Raw genomic sequence first — 20,418 nt, 5'->3', positions numbered from 1 at the left:
ATTTAGCATACTCTTATCCAGAGCGATTTACAGTAGTGAGTGCATTACATGTTCATACTTTTTCATCACCAGTCATATGATGATGGCTATATGTTTGTTTATAGAAAAGGATAGATTATCTGTAGTTTGGCCTGGCTAGCCTTCCAACATTATGTACAGTACCGTTGTTTGGAAAGGACACTATCAAACCAGAGTGAAGAAACAAGATTATGGTTTTAATTATTTTATTATGAGTGCATGACATATCAGGGRAAAAGTTTTTTAGGACTATACACTTTTAAATCCAAGTATTTAAGTAGTACAGCTGTAAAAACCACTACAACTATTTACAGTATAGGCTGCAGTATACAGTTGAAGTCGGAAGTTTACATACACTTTAGCCAAATACATTTAATCTCAGTTTTAAACAATTCCTGACATTTAATCCTAGTAAAAATTCCCTGTTTTAGTTCAGTTAGTATCACCACTTTATTTTCCGAATAATAGTAGAGAGTGATTTATTTCAGCTTATGTCTTTCATCACTTTCCCAGTGGGTCAGAAGTTTACACACACTCAATTAATATTTGGTAGCATTGCCTTTAAATTGTTTAACTTGAGTCAAATGTTTCAGGTAGCCTTCCACAAGCTTCCCACGGTAAGTTGGGTGAATTTTGGCCCATTCCTCCTGACAGGGCTGGTGTAACTGAGTCAAGAATGTAGGCCTCCTTGCTCGCACACGCTTTTTCAGTTCTGCCCACAAATTTTCTGTAGGGTTGAGGTAAGGGCTTTGTGATGGCCACTCCAATACCTTGACTTTGTTGTCCTTAAGCCATTTTGCCACAACTTTGGAAGNATTTTGCCACAACTTTGGAAGCATGCTTGGGGTCATTGTCCATTTGGAAGACCCATTTGCGACCAAGCTTTAACTTCCTGACTGATGTCTTGAGAGGTTGCTTCAATATATCCACATAACTTCCCTTCCTCATGATGCCATCTATTTGTGAAGTGTACCAGTCCCTCCTGCAGCAAAGCACCCCCACAACATGATGCTGCCACCCCCATGCTTCACGGTTGGGATGGAGTTCTTCGGCTTGCAAGCCTCCCCCTTTTTTCTCTAAACATAACAATGGTCATTATGGCCAAACAGTTCTCTTGTTGTTTCATCAGACCAGAGGACATTTAAATAGCTGCAGTGCCCTCTTCAGTCCACCAAGGAGTCACCTTCCTTTTCTCACCCACTTCACTCACTGGCACATATAAATTTGCAGCACTCAAAATCAGAGAGGTCACAGAGGCAGCACATACATCAACTGTCCAACAGACTTTAAGCAATGATCACCAAACTTTTCCCAGTCTGCTTTTTGAAAGCACCATCTTCTGAATGTTACCCTATCTGGAATAGAAACATCAAAGTTCATGGTGTATGAAATCGGGAAATGATCACTTCCAACAGTAGAATCATTCTATCAGGTTTCAGGTAAGACCCAAGTGCAGACTGTGTTGAAGTAACAATGTTTATTGCTAAAACAGGGGCAGGCAAACGACAGGTCAAGGCAGGCAGGGATCGATAATCCAGAGTAGTGGGGCCCGAGGTACAGGGCGGCAGGCAGGCYCAGGGTCAGGTCAGGCAGAGGTCGGTAATCCAGAGTAGGGGCAAAGGCACAGGACAGCAGGCAGGCTCAGTCAGGACAGGCAAGGGTCAAAACCAGGAGGGCGAGAAAAAGAGAGACTGGGGAAAAGCAGGAGCTGAGACAAAACGCTGGTTGACTTGAACAAACAAGACGAACTGGCAACAGACAAACAGAGAACCCAGGTATAAGTACCCAGGGGATAATGGGGAAGATGGGCCACACCTGGAGGGGGATAGAGACAAGCACAAGGACAGGTGAAACAGATCAGGGCGTGACACATTCATTATATTCCATTCATACATAAATGCAAWAGAGTTAGAAGCCACTGTGAGGTCCATGCAGGATGTAACCCCTCTAACAACATCAACTCTTGTACCACATCCACTGCTAAGACATACTAATGCTCATATCTTCCACAATAGTACCATTAGCATCTGTATGTGTGCTTCCCAATAAACTACTATGTGCATTAAAGTCGGCGAACCATATCTCTCTAGTGCCCAATTTTCCTGATATTTCATGAAACATCGCTACAGATAGTTGACGACAAGGGTTGTAAAAATTGTGTCACTTAATATTACTACCTGCAATGTAGATTTCCACCATCGCACATTCATATTCAGATGGCACAGTTAAATTACGATATGCAAGACCTTCTCTTATGAACTTAACACACCCACCACCCTGTCCAGTTGATCTATCAGATCTGATTGAGCAATAACCAGGAATAATAAAATCAAGATGTAAAAGCCATGTTTCTAGAACACATATCACTTCAGGTTTGATCTCTAAATCTATTACATATTTGTTAAACTCCTGACCGTTAGAAATAAGGCTTCTTGCATTACACTGACGGATAACAAAAACCATAACGCTAATTATAAATCATACTGAGACATTCCATCATTAGTATTATTAGGAGTCAACAGATCAACAATCATGGCGACAGTAAWATCTGTTACTCCTAAAACCTCTGTAGCTGCTTCCACAATCTTCAACTTGGCAGTTCTTCTTTCCACAAACRCGGGCAGGTTGATAACCTTTCCAATGAAGGCTAAAAAAGTCAATCTGATTAACTATTAAGGTGTCCTTWGAAACAACACATATTTGTGAGCGCAAGATTTCTGAACAGGTATCCTATCCGTGTCTGGACCAACATAAGTAACATTTCTTACAGTAGGTCCACTTATTCCAGGAGTAGCCCTATTATCTCCATCATTCTGCCTAATAGTTAAACCAATCTACCTTGAAGCCTCTGCATAAGAGACATAAGTGATTTTATATCTTTGGACCTCTCTAGCCTATTTCTGTACCTGGCATCCACCAACTGCTATACTGTGTCGTCGTCACCCCCCCCCCCTCCCCACCACCACCACCACCACACACACACTTACACATTTACAACATTTAACCTTGACATTGTTTCCACATTCAACATAATCATGTTCCCCTACACACTTGGCACATATTTTCACAGAGCCGCTACATGTCCCATTCTTTGGCATTTAAAACACCTTAATGGAGGTGGGACAAACTCTTTAACAGTGAAAGCCAGGAAGCCCATCTGTTCTTTCTTTGGTTCAACCTTCTCAAACATGAATAACACTGACAGGCTTTCACTTCTCTGCCTCTCTTCCTTACTGAACAGCCTTTTGGCTTCAACCACTATGTCCCCCTCTACATTTTATTTTATATCATCTATGGTGGAACCCCAGAAACGACCATCCTCAGCCTAGCCAAAGCTCCAGGGACATGACCTGTGATTTTCTTCCCATTGAGAGTTGTCATTTTCAGAATCTTCCCTTGCTGATATATAAGGCCATATATTACTTTTCCGTATGGGGTTACTGAAAGKCGTAAGGAAGTTGCATGGAGCCTGCAAAACTGAAAGCATAAACAGACGTTCCCTGAAGAGATAGCGCTATTGGGGAATTCTGGAATTTCCCAAGGCAAGCAGCAATTCACTGTTAACGGTGGTGCGATGTAATATGGTCATGGCTAGAAGGTATACAGCTTTTGTCAAATTAACGTCAAATGTTGACCTTTTGTTCATTTTAGCTAACACTAACCCTTTTCCAAACCTTAATCTAATTATTCTAACCTGCTACGTTAATTCTCATAAAATGTTGCATAAATTCTCCTAACCTTCAAATTATCCTAACCTGTTACAAAAAGTCAAATCTGACAAAAACTGTATCCCATCTAGTCAAAAACTATGAATGGTTGAGCGCGTGCTTGCTGACGCAACGGTCATCCCCTTCCTGTTGTTTTGCTCTCGGCAGTACTAATACAGTACAGTATGGTTTAGAAACTCTGTTTTACTATCATAGGTAGAACATATCTTTGTTACTATCCTCCGACACCCATTATAGTTCGCACAAAGGTTGGTGCGCCAGTAGGCAGGCAATAGTTGTTGTACCCGTTCAAGTAAGCAAGTCAACAGTCAGAGACCGCATACTTACTGTATGTAGCCTGATCTTTGCAGACGCTGCGTGTACAATTGCTACAACTACCTCATTTTACAGGTAAGATATAGCCTAGCAAGTTTGGAAGTGAACATTCAGAATGGTTTTGTTGTTTGATTGAATGTCGTGACATTTCAATATCAGTAAAATCTTAGACTAGTCTAGTCATGTTATTAGAGCTTTAGAAAAACATGTGTACAAGAATGTTGCAGATCGAACATGTTCTTCACTTCTGACAATATAGTAGACTGGCTTTTGTGAAAAACTGTTTCCTAAACTGGCGGAGTATGGGTTGTTCCACCAATTAGGTGTCTTTTGAGTAGTGTAACTTCAATATATATATATATATATATAGAAAAAACGTTTTATTTCAACGAATTGTATTGTCATATTGTTCAAATGACTATAATATGGTGGACTGAACTTCGGCTGAAATGGACGGACCAATTTGCCCAATTTCGGACGACTATTTTTGGGGAGAAATAATGGCCACGACGGACCTGATATCGCCCATATTTCGACAACCATGGATGTCGCGTTCTGAGTGCCTATTAAGTGCCAAATAAAGTTGACGACTTCATTTTAAATCATCCATAAATCCCCATGTGGGAACTTTTTGTGACAGTAACAATTATTATTCGAGAAATTACAGTGGAAACGCCTTTATGAGCAAATATTGATATAATAACCATCATATCGACGTAAATTTGGGAGTCACGCGATGATATGTTGTGTGGTCCTCCCATTACAATTCGGGAAACCATCCAGTTTATTGAACTACAGATTAAATAAATTAGGATGCATTTCACAGGGTGGTGAATGTGCACGGTGATGAGCTTGTTGCTCCTTTCCATTTCCAATAAATATCGAGGGTCTTATTCTGGTGACATGATGATCAATGCTTGACTGCTGTATGACAAATACTAATATTCTCGCTCTTKTCCATAATAATCTCATCATGTATTTTACCCGCACAGGCAACCTGCACTGTATCTGCGAGCTGTTGGCTAGAGCATACATGCCAAGACGAGAGTAAGCATATTTCATTTAACATAACAGTTTCTGTGACAAAACTATCGATAGAGTTGAAAATGTGATGGAACCACATTGAACTTTAGATTTTTATTCGGTACATGGAGAGAAAAAAAAAGCTAAAAAGTAAATTTTGTGTGTGCTATTGTAACCGGAGAGGGACGTAAGCAACATTGTGACACTGTCATCAAGCACAGATTTTTATTTGCAATAAGTATTTTTAGTGGGAAAATTCACAAACAATATTTTCTTTATGCAGATTTTATAATATTTGCATTAAAATATGTCGCCAATTGGATGGAAACCTAGCCAATGATGGTTCTAACATGGATACATGTTGTGGTTAAGTGGGTTCCAAAAGGGTTCTTCGGCTGTCACCATAGAATAACTMATTTTGGTTCCTGGATGAAGCCTTTTTGGTTCCAGGTATAACTATTTTGGGTTCCATGTAGAACTCTCTGTGTAAAGGGTTCTACCTGGAACTCAAATGGKTTCTACCTGGAWCCAAAAAGGGGTCTACAAAGGGTTCTCCTGTGGGGACAGCCAAATAACCCTTTTAGGTTCTATATAGCACCTTTTTTTCTAAGAGTTGAGAATGCAGTGGAACATGTCAAAATGCTGAATATTGGCAYTTTAGCAAGTCTTTATTCAAACATTTGTTTTTGACGTATTGTGTTTTCCATGTGGTCTATAGTAAARAGCACTTCATTTAATATAACATGCTTTAAAAATTCAACATTGGTGCACAATTTCTACTTAAAGGGCATAGGCTACATTCATAGCACAGTGAAATTACTTTAATCCAGTGAAAGTTTTAKAGGAAATGCTGACTGAGGCTGGGTGTGTGGAATGATGATGCAATTCTGACAAGTCTTCCTTAAAATGAGAACTAAAAGTGTTGACAAAACAAGAGATTTTCTACTGCTTTATGGAAATACCCTGACATTTCTCCCTATGGAATTGTGCAATAGAATGAAATGTTTTTCATTTCAGTACCCTCTGTCTGAGCTGTTATTCTATTTCTARTAATAAGACTTATTTAGTGCCARAATAACAAAAAGTTGTCAATTTAATAATTCTGTTTTTCTTTCAGACCAATTGAAACTGAAAGTCAGCATCCTTTCAATTGCATAAGCGATCATAACACCCGTCATGGAGCTGTCTCACACCATGGAAACAGAGGAGCTGATGACCTGCCTCCAGATCCAGCTCTACCACCCCCAGCAGGCCTCTAAGGCTCTTTACCGCCTGCTGCCCCTGGACGCCAGGCACAAGCACCCAGCCGAGGACCCTCTGAGGCTGGGCCGGGACGCCCACGGCTGCACCTTTGCCCTGGCCGACCCACGGGTCTCCCGCAAGCAGCTGGCCTTGCAGGCCTACCTCACCGCCAACAGCCCCGACATGCTGTTCTCTGTGCAGAACCTGAGCCAGAAGGGACACGTGACGGTCAACGGGTCGGAGTTGGGGTACCTGGAGAGGGCAGAGCTGCCGAATAAGGCCCTGGTCCGGTTCGGGGAGTATGAGGTGCTGATACGTCGTGAGAATGGAGAGGCAAAGGGGAGCTTCGAGGTGGAGTTTGGGGTGCTGGCAGTGCCCCCTTCCAGAGAGGTGGGCATGCCAAGTATGGTTCCCGTCATGGATACAGGCTCAGACCATTCAACCAATGGCATCCCACCACTCATGAGCCATGGGCCGATAGAGATGGATGAGACAATCATGTACCAATCRTGCAGTATGTTTCTCTCATAGACAATGATTTTCTCTTTACCTAGTAGCAGTTGTCTTTAAAACCTGTTAGTGATCCCTTCGCGCGCCAATCMCTTTAGCGGGATCGATTTGACAACATCCAGTGAAATTGCAGAGCGTCAAATTCAAACTACAGAAATGTCAAGATTCAAAATTCATGAAAATATACGTGTAATACATCAAAATAAAGCTTAACTTCTTGTTAATCAGATTTTGAAAAGGCTTTACGGCGAAAGCAGACCATGTGATTATCTGAGGACAGCGCCCCGCATACAAACACATGAAAATAATTTTCAACCAGGCAGGTGGAGACACAAAAGTCAGAAATAGCGATATAATTCATGCCTTACCTTTGAAGATCTTCTTCTGTTGGCACTCGAAAATGTCCCAGAAACATCACAAATTGTTGTTTTTGTTCGATAAATTCCGGTTCCAACTCGCCCAACATGACTACAAAGTATCTAATAAGTTACCTGTAAACTTGGTCCAAACATTTCAAACAACGTTCCTAATCCAACCTCTGGTATCCTAAAACGTAAATAATTGATCAAATTAAAGACGGGATAAACTGTTTCCAATACCGGATAAAAACAATGTGAAGCGCGTTCCAGTTCACGCTCACCAAACAATAGAGTCCACTTGGAGTGACCCTTACAGCCCTACTTCTTAATTTCTCAAAAGAAAAACAACAACCAATTTCTAAAGACTGTTGACATCTAGTGGAAGCCATATGAACTGCAACCAGGTTCCTATTAAATAATAGAAAACCATTGGGAAATACTATGACCTCAATTTTTTTCCACCCTGGATGGTTTGTCCTCGGGGTTTCGCCTGCCAAATCAGTTCTGTTATACTCACAGACATTATTTTAACCGTTTTAGAAACTTTAGAGTGTTTTCTATCCAAATATATTATATGCATATCCTAGCTTTTCATCCGGATGTGAAAATACTGCCCCCTATCCCACAATATTGATGTTAAACATTGTATAATCTCTCGTGGACAGGAAGTGACAAACTTTCACAATAATTTTACTTCTGGGTAACCGAAATTAAACATTCTGTAAACTTAATCATACTGTTGACTGTATGTAGCGCCAAGCCATTGGGACCTCAAGTGTAGTTTTTCATATCACTCCGCAAGTGTTACTAAGACTGTTACGTTATTATATAAAATGTGAAACTAAAGCTTCTGAATATTGCCCTTTTTCATGTAGTTCAAGTATCAGTATTCAATGAAAGATGGGGAAGGATCATATGGTTTTGTAACTGTTTTGTAAATGTTGACTATAATAATAAATATGTTTTTATTTGATTATTGTGTTACACGTCGTATACTTGCCAAAGCCTTTAACAAGTAATTCAACTTTTATTTTGCAAGGCACCAAGTTTTCTGGACCAATCAGACGGCCCTGAATGTGTTTGCATTTGGTGAAGGGTCAGGGAGGTACATAGAGTGGCTTCGGGATTGTATTCAGACCCCTTGACTTTTCCCACATTTTGTTAGGTTACAGCCTTATTCTAAAATTGATTAAATAAATAACAATTCTCAGCAATCTACACACAATACCCCATAATGACAAAGCAAAAACAGCCATTTTTGTTTTGCTCACTATTACAAATAATAAAGAGATACCTTATTTACATAAGTATTCAGACCCATTGCTATGAGACTTGAAATTGCGCTCAGGTGCATCCTGTTTCCATTTATCATCCTTGAGATGTTTCTACAACTTGAATGGAGTCCACCTGTGGTAAATTCAATTGATTGGACATGATTTGGAAAGGCACACACTTGTCTGTATAGGGTCCCACAGTTGACAGTGCATGTCAGAGCAAAAACCAAGCCATGAGTTCGAAGGAATTGTCCGTAGAGCTCCGAGACAAGATTGTGTCGAGGCACAGATCTGGGGAATAGTACCACAAAATGTCTGCAGCATTGAAGGTCCCAAAGAACACAGTGGCCTCCATCATTCTTAAATGGAAGAAGTTTGGACCCACCAAGACTCTTACTAGAGTCCGGCCAAACAGCAATCGGGGGAGAAGGGCCTTGGTCAGGGAGGTGATGAAGAACCTGATGGTCACTCTGACAGAGCTCTAGAGTTCCTCTTTGGAGATGGGAGAACCTTCCAGAAGGACAACCATCTCTGCAGGACTCCACCAACGAGGCCTTTATGGTAGGGTGGCCAGACAGAAGCCACTTCTCAGTAAAAGGCACATGACAGTCCGCTTGAACTCTTTGGCCTGAATGCCAAGAGTCACGTCTGGAGGAAACCTGGCACCATCCCTACAGTGAAGCTTGGTGGTGGCAGCATCATCCTGTGGGGATATTTTTCAGCGGCAGGGACTGGGAGACTAGTCAGGATCGAGGCAAAGATGAACAGAGCAAAGTACAGAGAGATCCTTGATGAAAACCTGCTCCATAGAGCTCAGGACCTCAGACTGGAGCGAAGGTTCACCTTCCAACAGGACAATGAACCTAAGCACACAGCCAAGACAACGCAGGAGTGGCTTCGGGACAAGTCTCTGAATGTCCTTGAGTGACCCAGCCAGAGCCCGGACTTGAACCCAATCGAACATCTCGGGAGAGACCTGAAAGTAACTGTGTAGCAACGCTCCMCATCCAACCTGACAGTGCTTGAAAGGATCTGCAGAGAGGTATGTAGATGTAGATTGATAAGAGGAAAAAACTATTTAATCCATTTTAGAATACGGCTGTAACTTAACATTTGGAAAAAGTCAAGGGGTCTGAATACTTTCCGAATGCACTGTAGATCCAGACATTTGTGGAGAAGTAGCATGCCGTTTGGCCTGAGGAAGGCGYCTGGGTAGCCAGGCAAAGGGCCACTAGCTCTGAGGAAGTTATGGCTCATCTGGACTTGGGTTTGGTCCTGTCAGTTCTCTTGTGCTCATCCATCCGCAGGAGGTAACCCCGTCAGCCGCCCCTCCTGGAAACAGCGATAAACCCCAGAGTCGGACGGAGAGGACCAGTGGATGAGGTATCCGTTTCCCCCATGTGAGTGATCTAGGGAGTGGGTTCTGTTATTTTGGAGAAGGTCCAACTGGGTTAGAGGCTATGCATCTCGTTCCCCGTATACAGGGCTGTGGACAGAAATAAAAAGAGTGAGTTATAACAAGTGGCTAGTGGGCTCGGAAATATCCAGTTATACATTATGTTCACGAATAAGCCATTATAGGGGTGGCAGGGTAGCCTAGTGGTTAGAGCGTTGGGCTAGTAACCGAAAGGTTGCAAGTTCGAATCCCCAAGCTGACAAGGTACAAATATGTCGTTCTGCCCCTGAACAAGGCAGTTAACCCACTGTTCCTAGGCCGTCATTGAAAATAAGAATTTGTTCTTAACTTGCCTAGTTAAAGGTTAAATAAAAATAGGTGTCTCCCTTAATATGACCTTACTAAAGAGCCCCTGAAGTGGAAAGGACCATCAGCTTACCTGTACACAGAGACAGAGGGACACGTGAGCAATGTCCAAGGGGGCGGTGATGTCAACAGGCTTCATGAGTGACAGATGGGGCATCCGTTTTAGAGTGGGAACGTCATGGTCATCATGCCGACGAGAGGTCGGGCAGTCCTCCCGGACAATTGAGAAAACTTGCAACCTCTCTACACGTCTCTGAACCATCCCACATGGAAGAGCTTCTCCGGGCTTCCCCTCTCCTGTGCTCACATAGTGTGTATAGCACAGCCTAGGTAAAGGATAGAGGAAACTAGGAAATAGCACTTCTCAGAAGGTGTGACATGACACTACAACTCTTTCTGTCACAGGGAGTAGCAAAATCAAAACAAAGTGGTATATGTATTATTATCTTTCTTACCAGCATTTATGCAACTACACACCGACTCACTCAACCCTCTCTTACATCACCCGACTGACAGGAATAGATAAGACTCCAGAGTCATGAACCCAGGTCTCAAAGTGTGTAGTGAGGAACCAGGGCAAACCAGTGGCAGGGTTGAGGCTGAGTAGAGCCACAGTGCAGGTCTTGCCAGTGCCACACTCAACCAATGGGGCTTCAGCAAAACAGTAAGCCACACCCCAGACAGGAGCATGACCAATAAGCTCACAGTAACAAAATCCATTGTCCTCCAGGACTAGCCTAGAGTATTTTTATGTCTGGAAAGCACCTACTCAGGCATCATATGCAGTTCTTTGCCATTGAGTGTTGCATTTCAATGCCTCTGTACTTCCCCAGTGTTCTATTTGGAAGTCCTTTACCATTCCGCGATCTCATCAAACAGCTGTGATCATCTTGTGAACGGTGCCTCAAGAAGACAGGATAATTTGTCCATACTCGAGCAAGAAATAAAGTAATCAATTATACATAAAAATAATTTATTCATTTTTGGTAGTTAGATTGGTAAATTAAATACATTTGAAAATCAGTGCTTTGAAGTAATATTTTTGCAGTTGAGCATGTAAGCAAAATCAACACTGATGGCAACATGGCAACACTGATGGCAACGACTTTAAAAAAAAATAATAATAATTTGTGACAATACATAGAAATGGTGAGCATCGAGGACGACATTTTCCTGATGTCACTTCAACTCAAGGAGTCATCTGGTCAGGAAATGATTATGCAGCAGTCAGACAGTATTCCTTCTTCAAACTGGTCCTCCCCAAGTCCCTCCTAAAGAAAGACAAGATTATTATTTTTAAAAGGTGTAATTTTACCCCCTTTTTCTCCCCAATTTCATGATATCCAATTGCGATCTTGTCTCATTGCTGCAACTCCCCAAMGGGCTTGGGAGCCAAAAGTAGAGTCCTCCAAAACATGACCTGCCAAGCCACACTTCTCAACACCTGCTCACTTAACCCGGAAGCCAGCTGCACCAATGTGACGGAGGAAACACCGTTCAACTGACGACCGAAGTCAGCTTGCAGGCGACCGGCCCCCCACAAGGAGTTGCTAGAGCACGATGAGCCAAGTAAAGCCGCCCCCCAAACCCTCCACTAACCCGGACGACGCTGGGCCAATTGTGCGCCGTCATATGGGACTTCCAGTCACGGCCGGTTGTGACACAGCCCGGGGTTCGATCCCAGGCTGTAGTGACGCCACAACACTGCGATGCCTTAGACCGCTGCGCCACTCTGGAGGCCTGAAGAGATTTCTTTTTACTTCACTTTTCCCCACATTAAACCTAAGATACAAAATGGCACAGAGAGATGTCTGACCATGATGGGCCATTGCACTTCCTGCATGAGGACCGATCTGGTAGCGGTGGCACCCATTCACAGCATACATAACCCTGAAGAGCAGTGTCAGAATATCAAGAGGAGCTGAAGTCCACTTCTGTACCAACCTCTGGAAAGAAGACCATGGCCTAGAGGGGAAGAGATGGGAGAAATAGGATGGAAGGCAAGTATCATTAAAAAGGACATACTAAGCATTGGGGAAGTCTGTTCATCCATACAATTACAAAAATAAATATATTTAGTATGTCCAACATGACACTTATTCCAACATTTCATTACTGATACCTACATGGTTACACTATTCTGCTAAATTAATTTCACAATACCTTCCCTAGCAGAATTCCACTTCCGTACCAACCTCTTGTGCAAGGAAAGAACAAGAGGCCTAGATGTGGGGGATAGGAGCAATAAGATGGGGATCAGTTGGATAGAAAAGGACAAAGACACTAAGCATGGGCAAAGTATGTCATCAAATGGGACTTAAAAAGGTACTAAACATAGGATTTGTATTTTTGTTGCATTGTAATTTCAGAAAATGTCCATAATATATCTGCCGCTAATAGTGGAATGAGTGTTTCAAAGTATTACTTACCCGCCGCTAGTGTTGGCTGTGATATTCGCCTATCATTTGGGAAAGCTGTTTGACTTGTACCATCTAAATCGCTGCAAAATATCTTTTCAAAAACAAAAATAGTTTTTACAGCTGTTTGAAGCTGGTAGACTATTCACCAGCTTCAAAAAATAACTTTTGTTTCACTGAAAAGACCATTCACAGCAATTTGGATTGTACAATGATTCACTTCACTATACAGTGCTTATTTTCTCAMAAACTGAAATTGAGCGAACAAGTGTAGAATTTTACCAACCAGTTAATGACAGAGCGATTTCCACTAGGTAAACAGCCAAAGTCAGAACAGCTTTCCCATTTTGACAAGTGCCGCTTCAGCGGGGAAACCAATAGGCGAATAGCACAGCAAACCACAACACTGGCGGGTATGTAATACTGTGAAACACTATCATTCCACTATTACCGCAGRTATTATGGAAATCCTGAAATTACAAAGCATCTTTTTTTTTATCAAATCTGTGTAGCACCTTTAAAGTACAATAAATCACAGTTCTGTATAAATGACCTTAATTGAACATTACCTCCACATGTCCATATTGTAGGATACAGCAAAAGACAGCACGACCGTCTCCTACATTGTGTCCACAACACCTATCCACAGATCATGGTTCTAACAACCTACAAAAAGCAGAAGTGCTAAGAAAACCAGGGCTTATTGTCCTATGTATCATGGGAGAGGGCATTAGTTAGATCACTAAGCCAAAACAATACATTTATTTAAGAGAATGATGCTGAAGAACATGGAGCATGCAGTGGTTGAAAGATGGAAACTGACATTGTAAAATTAAGCATCTTCAGATATCGCAAGAGATTATACATTTGCCACCGCAAAGAAAAAGATGGTAAGAGGGTAATTTCCCCACTACTTTGAATATAAATTTAAAAGCGTATTTTTCAGAATGGACCGAAATGCCATAGATTAAGTTAGTGCTGCTGCATATTGGCTTTCACTGACTGCAATGAGCATTGTCATGAAGCGCCTATAATAACGAGGAAAGATGGGGAAGTTCAAAGTGACGATAGTTCAAATCTGTTTATTAAAAAGCTTTGAAATCAAAAATGGCATCTGTAAAGAAAAGAAAACCATACATAAAACGCAGCTTTGGGGTATCTAGGTATGTAAATCGGCATATAATTGAACACAAAATGTCTAACAAATCAAATTTGCATAGGTAGTTAAATCACTACGCTAACAGTTGCGTCGCAAAACGTCTTGAATACTGGTAAGTACCACCCAAAACCAAGATCACACCAGTTAAAGCGATATTACACTAACACGTTGTTGGACTGATTATGCAAATGAGTGTGTGGTTTATTAATCAAACTGAAGCTAGATACAGCTCTGAAAAAGACATCTGCAGAATCTTCGTAACATTCATGTTTACCAAAATTACATGGATTGCTATTTAATTAACATTCAAATAGTCCCTTCATGAATATCACAGTTTAGAGGGTTTGTATCCATGAAAATGATTTTATGAAGGAAGAAATTTTATGTTAGGTCTTAGGCCAACATAGAGCCCTTAGGAGTACTGCGTCATTTCAAAATAGAATAACACCTCAAAAATACAGTAACCCCCTCTGCCTTTATCCTTTGCCCCAAAACATCTTATGAACCTCGAACAATAAAATCAAGCAGAACAAATGTAAAACAGTTCAAGAAAGAGGACGAAACCGTAGACAAAAGCGTATTTTTTTGTATGGGTGCCCGCAAGCAATAGAGTATCTTCCAGTAAGTCGCAGGTGAACGCAACGCCACAGACGAAGGGGGGGGTATAGTGCCACGTGCATCAGGAGACGACGATCTTGTCGGATAATTTAACCCTGGAAAGAGAGCAAACCACACAAGTCAAGCGCATTTTACTCATGGAGGAACGCGCTGAGGTTCAGTAAAACTTCCAGCATTCTTTAAAAGGCATATTACGATTTTACATTGTTCAGTTGAAGCAGATTTGGAGTTTGTAAAAAGCTAAGGATATGGTGAAACAATGCATTTGGAGCTTTTCTAGTCTGGTATTTTAAGCGAGACACTGAAAGTCAATGCGAGGAGTCCCCCCTAATTCAAACCTTCCACTCCCCATTGTTTTAAGTGAGCTAGATATGAAGTGTAATTGCATAGTGTACTATCCTGTTTCTGATATCTCACCTTGAGTCAAGCACCAGTGTGCGTTCAATACGAGTAGCGGGCAGGAGGGGGCAGAGGCACCCTCTCAGCATAGGGGTCTCTGGTACGTGGTACGCTGTACATCGCTGGCCTGGACAGAGGAGAGAGCCGAGAGCGCTCATAGGAGTAGCCGTTACCTGCGGGGGGCATGGGGGGAGGGGGTCTTCTGATGGGACTGCGATCACGGGCATAGTAGGAGGACGGAGGAGGGAGGGGGCGACGCTCGTACGGGTTGAGGGAGGAGGCCCCAAGGCGCTCCCTAACCATGGCAGAAGGGGGTGGTGGTGGAGGGGGTATGGCGCCAACACGCCTTTCATCTCCATAGCCTGAAAGGCCACCGTAAGGGGCAGGGCGCGCTCTGTACTTCTCATAGTAATCGACCACCCCGTAGCTTTCCCTCTCACGCTCATAAGCACGCTCTGGGAGGTAAGGGGCTCGTCTAGGGGGAGGTGGTGGTGGAGGGGGTCCAGGGTAACCCCCTGACATGCGACCTCTGTAATGCGGGGGCTCACGCATACCCCTGTCCCCAGGGTAGCCACGGGGTGGTGGCCAGTATCCACCCCTATCTGGTGGGGGGCCGTAATCCTCTTCCTCCCCTCTGGGACGGCTTTTTGACATCTGAACGTGAATCCGTTTGCCTAAGAGGAAAACCATGATTAACRGTCAGACAGTGACATGCAAGTCCATATTTAACTTCAGGACTTTCCAACAGTTCAATCGTAAGTCTTAATGAGGGTAATTTTCTTACCTTGGAAGTCAGTGTTGTCTAATCCCTTTATGGCATCCTTGGCCTCATCTGAGTTGGACATGTGAATGAATGCGAAATTTTTTATGATGGCACATTCTGTCACTGTTCCATACTCCTCGAACAGAGTGCGGAGCTCATCGCCGTTGCCTTTCTCCACATTGGCCACATGAAGTTTCACTGGACCCTGGTTCTTCCCCCTGCTCGGCTCCACATTGATTGGCCTGCCATGAAGCTTGAAGAGGTGCAGGCTGCGGATGGCTTTCGTTGCAGACTTGCGGTCATCCATGTGGACAAAGGCGTAATTTTTGAACTTTGCACATTCTGTCACTGTGCCATGTTCAGTAAACAGGGCCTCAATCTCATCCTTTTCGACCTCGTTAGGGAGGTTTCCAATAAAGATCTTCACCATATTTATGTTAACGCAGAGCCTGTGAAAAAGGAGAGGCATGTCAATATACCAGTTAGGCTGCAAATAAAGTCGTGATGTCAAGTGAGTGGGCGGCATGGACAGGAAGTGCAATGGTTAACGTTATGTTAGCTAACTAGTGCAATTTAATTCAAACTGGCCGAACAATTACTGAATACTAGTTAGACAAACTTTGTTCAATGTCTAAGTTCACATTTCTAAAGTCTGGCAAGCAAAGTTGGAAAGCGGAGTTAGCTATAGAATATCGAAAGTAGGCAAGACTTCCTCCATCACAGCGTCGACTGGGTGGCTAACAACGTTAGCAAGCCAACTTAGCTAATGTTAGCTAGCTAGCTAAGGACGTTAGCTATGATAGTTAACTAGCTAGCTCAATATAACGACCAAAATAAAAATGTCAAATTCTTGCAATACAATTATCGTAAAGCAGGTTCAGGCAGTTCATTTTGCATAAAAATATAGAAATAAAGAATACATTGCCGTAGTAAGACTCCACAAACTCACCTCGCTGCTACTAGGACGACGACACACGTTAACGTTACACCAACCCTTCTTCTATGCGTATAATGGCGGTCCACAAACAAACGTTTGAGGTGCATGAAGCCGATATAACACCTCACGTCCGTTTTTTTTAACAATGCAACAAGTCCCGCCCACTAACAAGTTTAATTGGTGAATGGCCTTGCCAGTAAAATATTCGCCGTCAAATACGCAGCTTGATTGGACAAACTGGCATAAAAAATTTGAATTTAAGGAGGAGAAAAAAGGGATGAGCTCGTTTTGCAAGGCCCGGTGCCCCGGGTAGGTAGAGTATGCATATTTTAGACCATTCCATTGGCCCTTAAGTGCAATCTCCACTTAAACCTGGGAACCGACCCATGCAAAACGAATTGGCCTAAGTACAACAAGGTGATTTTCAAATKAATCTTCCGGTAAATCGACTCAATTTTGGTCTTCTTTTTTCAACCCATGTGCTGCTCAGTGCTAACCAATGTAAATAGATGCTCACACGTGTCAGTATACCTACACCCAAATAATTCATTTTCAGACAATTGAAGTTCGAATATTTTATTAATTAAATGAATATTCTCTAAAGTACAAAATTGGTATGGTACATGAATCAGATACCGTAGTTGCATGGTTGTGTTAATCGTGTAATTTTTGCATCTAACAAGCTATATAAAACACTAAGGACGTTTATATTTTAATTAATTCATTGCAATCAATGTCATTCTGATAGTGTTATGATTTCCTGATAATGTTACGATTTCTCTAAAAGTGTTTGCTTTCCTATAATTTTTTAAAACAGATATCTATGTGATGCACTGTTGGCTGACTGTGCTGCCTGTTTCACATTCTAGAATGGCACTCATCCACAACCCCCTAATTTATCTCTTGCTTATGCTGGCTATATTCTATTGTGGCTCAGAGGTGTAGTGTCCTACAGGCATAGGCTGTAGATACATAGAGGGGTGAGAAAGGGCTTGAGGGGGATACATGTTGATCTGGACAGGGGATGGGACATTGCAGAGGAGGAGAGTGCGCTGACGTAACTTCAGCTCTCGGGCCATCTGGCACCAGGCACAGGGGGTGCAGAAGGCGACCAAGAGGCAGTCGTTGCATATGGTCCCCTACAGGCGGTGGTGGTAGGTGGGGAGGATATGAGACAGATATTAATTAGACAGATGGGTTGTCAGATCATGTGAATACAATGGCTTTCATTCCCATGATCACATCTCTTCCACTGACCCTATTCAATTATATAATATACGCCATTGGCCCTATTATTGCAGTCATTTTGATTATGTATTTATTGATCTTGTCTAGCATCACCTGACAGCTCTGTGTGTATGAGGCACTAGTTAATTGTATAATAGGAGATGTTACGATATCAGCAAAGAGTAATGTCAGGGGTGTTTCACTCTACCTGGATGCGGTATCTCTCCCTCATGGTGCTCCGGAGGGCCAGAGAAGTAGCTGGGATACAGTGGAGGAAAATGTCCAGCAGTGGGAGACAGAAACACTCCCCAAAGTCTGTACTCATCTGACATCTCAGGCAGCATGGGCACCAGAACCCAAAGCAACCTGACAGGAGACAGACAGACAAAGTTACTCACACACGCATGCACACACACGGACACACACACACACACACAGACTCATTAAAAACACTCACAGATCTTCATGTCGTCACAACAGTCACAGATGCTGCTGCTCCACACCCCAGTCTTTATGTCAGCAGGGGCCCGAAACATGCCTGGCTGTATGTTCACTACAGGCATCGGCTGGGGCTGGACTGCCATCACTATGGATATACAGAGGACAATGCAAATCAAAAGCACTGCCAGAGATCTGCCCAGGTAATATGGAGTTGAGTTATATGAGGAACTGAAAATAATATGCATGAATATATATCCACATGAGTTTTGCTGATTCAATACACAATTATTAAATTGTATTTTTGTTATCAGGTTATTCTGCTATTCAGCTAAGATACTCCTGGAATTTAAACTTCTGAGGTCACAAAGAATACATCTCCTTTCACTATTGCCAAAGGAAGCAGGTCAGTAGCTAATACAATAGTGTTTATTGGTTGGTATGACGAGCTAAAACTCTAGTAGCAGGCTGGTTGTCAGGAAGTATGTGTTAACTCGGCTCAAAGGGGCGGGTCTGGTCTTTTCACAGTAAACAGAAGAACAGAGGCACGTCTCCTCCCCTTCAATTCATCTCTAGGGAACTGGTAGTCTTGCTAGTCAGATGGGTTGCCTCCCACTTTAACAATGTTCCAGCATTCACTAGTGCTGTTGCCTATGTGTTGCTCTAGGTCTGGGATTTTAGAGACTACGGAACTGGTCTCTCAGAGCACTCAAAACAATTTAAGTTGTGGTTCAATTGTGGTGTGGTTATAAACTGGTTTAGGTACTCACAGAATGGGTCAATTTTGTGTGCGGTTAATGTTCTGATCTATTGTAAATGTCACAGATTTTCTGCTATGATAACTTTAGCATTTACTTTGACGTATTACTATATGCAATGACAGTGTTCAGTCTCTTATTAATCACTTATCAACACCTCTACAGCTGAATATAAAGTTATTATTTCAAAAACACCATCCATCATTTATTTCACATACAAATTACCAGATATACTATCCTGATTATCATATAACCACATTAATGGTAATGATATTGCTAATGATATTTTAACCCACTATATTTTTGTAAACAATTTTTCTTTCCAAATTATTTGAAAGATACCTCACATTGCACATCAACATTAATATTGTCTGTTTTCAGTTATGACATAAAAATACAATTTTACTTATCATCGAAGAACCACAAAATACATCTCAGCCTACCTGCTTCTGGAGGTGATGGTGATGGTCAGGTCTACGGTGTGTCTCGGAGGGGTGGAGATGCAGAAAACAAGGCTGGATACACAGAATTCAATTCACATGGACGGATGGGTCGACACACAGCTAATGATATCTCAGGTGAGCACAAGTTAGTGTATACCTGAGGTTCTCTCTGGCAACCAAATGTATCGGTGTGGTGGGTGGAWCCTGTGTGTGTGTGTGTCACTATCACTCGTGCATTGTCATAGGGGAGAGTGGGGTAAGAGTTCATACTTTACATTTAGAATCGCTACATCAAGGGAAATACAGTATTCTTTCAAACAAAGATATCTACATTGAACAAAAATMTAAACGCAACATGCAACAATTTCAAAGATTTTACTGAGTTATAGTTCATATATGGAAATCAATCAATTAAAATAAAAAAAAATGGTCATAATCTAAGGATTGCACATGAATGACTGGGAAAACAGATATGCATCTGTACCTTTAAAAAAAAGGTAGGAGCGTGGATCCGAAAACCAGTCAGTATCTGGTGTGACCATCATTTGCCTCATGCAGCGCAACACATCTCCTTCACTTAGAGTTGATCAGGCAGTTGATTGGGGTCTGTAGAATCTTTTCCCAATCCTCTTCAATGGCTGTGCAAAGTTGCTGGATATTGGCGAGAACTGGAACACGCTGTCGTACACATCAATCCGAAGCATCCTAGACACGCTCAATGGGTGACATGCCTCTTGAGTTTGTAGGTCATGGAAGAACTGGGACGTTTTCAGCTTCCAGGAATTGTGTATAGATTCTTGCAACATGGGGCCATGCATTATCATGCTGAAACATGAGGTGTTTCCAAGTGATCTCTTGGCACAAAACATTAAGGACACCTGCTCTTTCGATGACATAGACTGACCAGATGAATCAAGGTGAAAGCTATGATCCCTTATCAATGTCACTTGTTAAATCCATTTCAATCAGTGTAGATGAAGAGGAGGAGACAGGTTAAAGAAGGATTTTTAAGCCTTGAGACAATTGAG

At 42.2% G+C, this 20,418-nt stretch overlaps 3 protein-coding genes across 4 annotated transcripts; 1 reads left to right on the top strand and 2 right to left on the bottom strand.

Moving 5' to 3' along the window:
* The first annotated feature begins 3,877 nt into the window (after positions 1–3,877).
* LOC111953521 (TRAF-interacting protein with FHA domain-containing protein A) lies at positions 3,878–7,432 on the top strand. The gene is made up of 3 exons (XM_023972865.2): positions 3,878–4,136; positions 5,054–5,108; positions 6,202–7,432. Exon 3 carries the CDS (start codon positions 6,261–6,263, stop codon positions 6,855–6,857), a length of 597 nt encoding a protein of 198 aa, XP_023828633.1. The 5' UTR covers positions 3,878–4,136; positions 5,054–5,108; positions 6,202–6,260; the 3' UTR covers positions 6,858–7,432.
* A 3,923-nt stretch (positions 7,433–11,355) lies between these two features.
* Positions 11,356–16,646, bottom strand: LOC111953508 (RNA-binding protein 4.1). 2 transcript variants are annotated; one of them, XR_011474317.1, is made up of 6 exons: positions 16,537–16,646; positions 15,609–16,036; positions 14,843–15,498; positions 13,218–13,314; positions 12,048–12,453; positions 11,356–11,502 (listed from the first exon to the last, which is right to left on the bottom strand). XR_011474317.1 is itself a non-coding variant. In XM_023972842.2 (4 exons), exons 1-3 carry the CDS (start codon positions 16,629–16,631, stop codon positions 14,867–14,869), a joined length of 1,155 nt encoding a protein of 384 aa, XP_023828610.1. In that variant the 5' UTR covers positions 16,632–16,646; the 3' UTR covers positions 13,976–14,520; positions 14,843–14,866. The 2 variants fall into 2 exon arrangements, 1 of the variants encoding a protein (XP_023828610.1); XM_023972842.2 differs by lacking the exons at positions 11,356–11,502; positions 12,048–12,453; positions 13,218–13,314 and adding an exon at positions 13,976–14,520.
* A 438-nt stretch (positions 16,647–17,084) lies between these two features.
* On the bottom strand, positions 17,085–19,544 carry ponzr6 (plac8 onzin related protein 6). Its single transcript, XM_024012568.2, has 4 exons — positions 19,391–19,544; positions 18,209–18,337; positions 17,960–18,117; positions 17,085–17,663 (listed from the first exon to the last, which is right to left on the bottom strand). Exons 2-4 carry the CDS (start codon positions 18,333–18,335, stop codon positions 17,448–17,450), a joined length of 501 nt encoding a protein of 166 aa, XP_023868336.1. The 5' UTR covers positions 18,336–18,337; positions 19,391–19,544; the 3' UTR covers positions 17,085–17,447.
* Positions 19,545–20,418: the final 874 nt, after the last annotated feature.

Source organism: Salvelinus sp. IW2-2015, linkage group LG3, assembly GCF_002910315.2.
Source record: "Salvelinus sp. IW2-2015 linkage group LG3, ASM291031v2, whole genome shotgun sequence".
Taxonomy (NCBI): Eukaryota; Metazoa; Chordata; class Actinopteri; order Salmoniformes; family Salmonidae; genus Salvelinus; species Salvelinus sp. IW2-2015.
This window is presented reverse-complemented; position numbering and strand designations above follow the sequence as displayed.

Excerpts from the sequence above, each read along its gene's own strand:
- ponzr6 (XM_024012568.2), bottom strand. The coding sequence starts at position 18,335 with ATGGCAGTCCAGCCCCAGCCGATGCCTGTAGTGAACATACAGCCAGGC. Across the intron at positions 18,118-18,208 it reads TTGTGACGACATGAAGATCT|GTTGCTTTGGGTTCTGGTGC; the intron begins GTGAGTGTTTTT and ends GTCTCCTGTCAG. Across the intron at positions 17,664-17,959 it reads GGGAGAGATACCGCATCCAG|GGGACCATATGCAACGACTG; the intron begins GTAGAGTGAAAC and ends CACCGCCTGTAG.
- LOC111953508 (XM_023972842.2), bottom strand. The coding sequence starts at position 16,631 with ATGCACCTCAAACGTTTGTTTGTGGACCGCCATTATACGCATAGAAGA. Across the intron at positions 16,037-16,536 it reads GTCGTCCTAGTAGCAGCGAG|GCTCTGCGTTAACATAAATA; the intron begins GTGAGTTTGTGG and ends CCTTTTTCACAG. Across the intron at positions 15,499-15,608 it reads AGACAACACTGACTTCCAAG|GCAAACGGATTCACGTTCAG; the intron begins GTAAGAAAATTA and ends TTTTCCTCTTAG.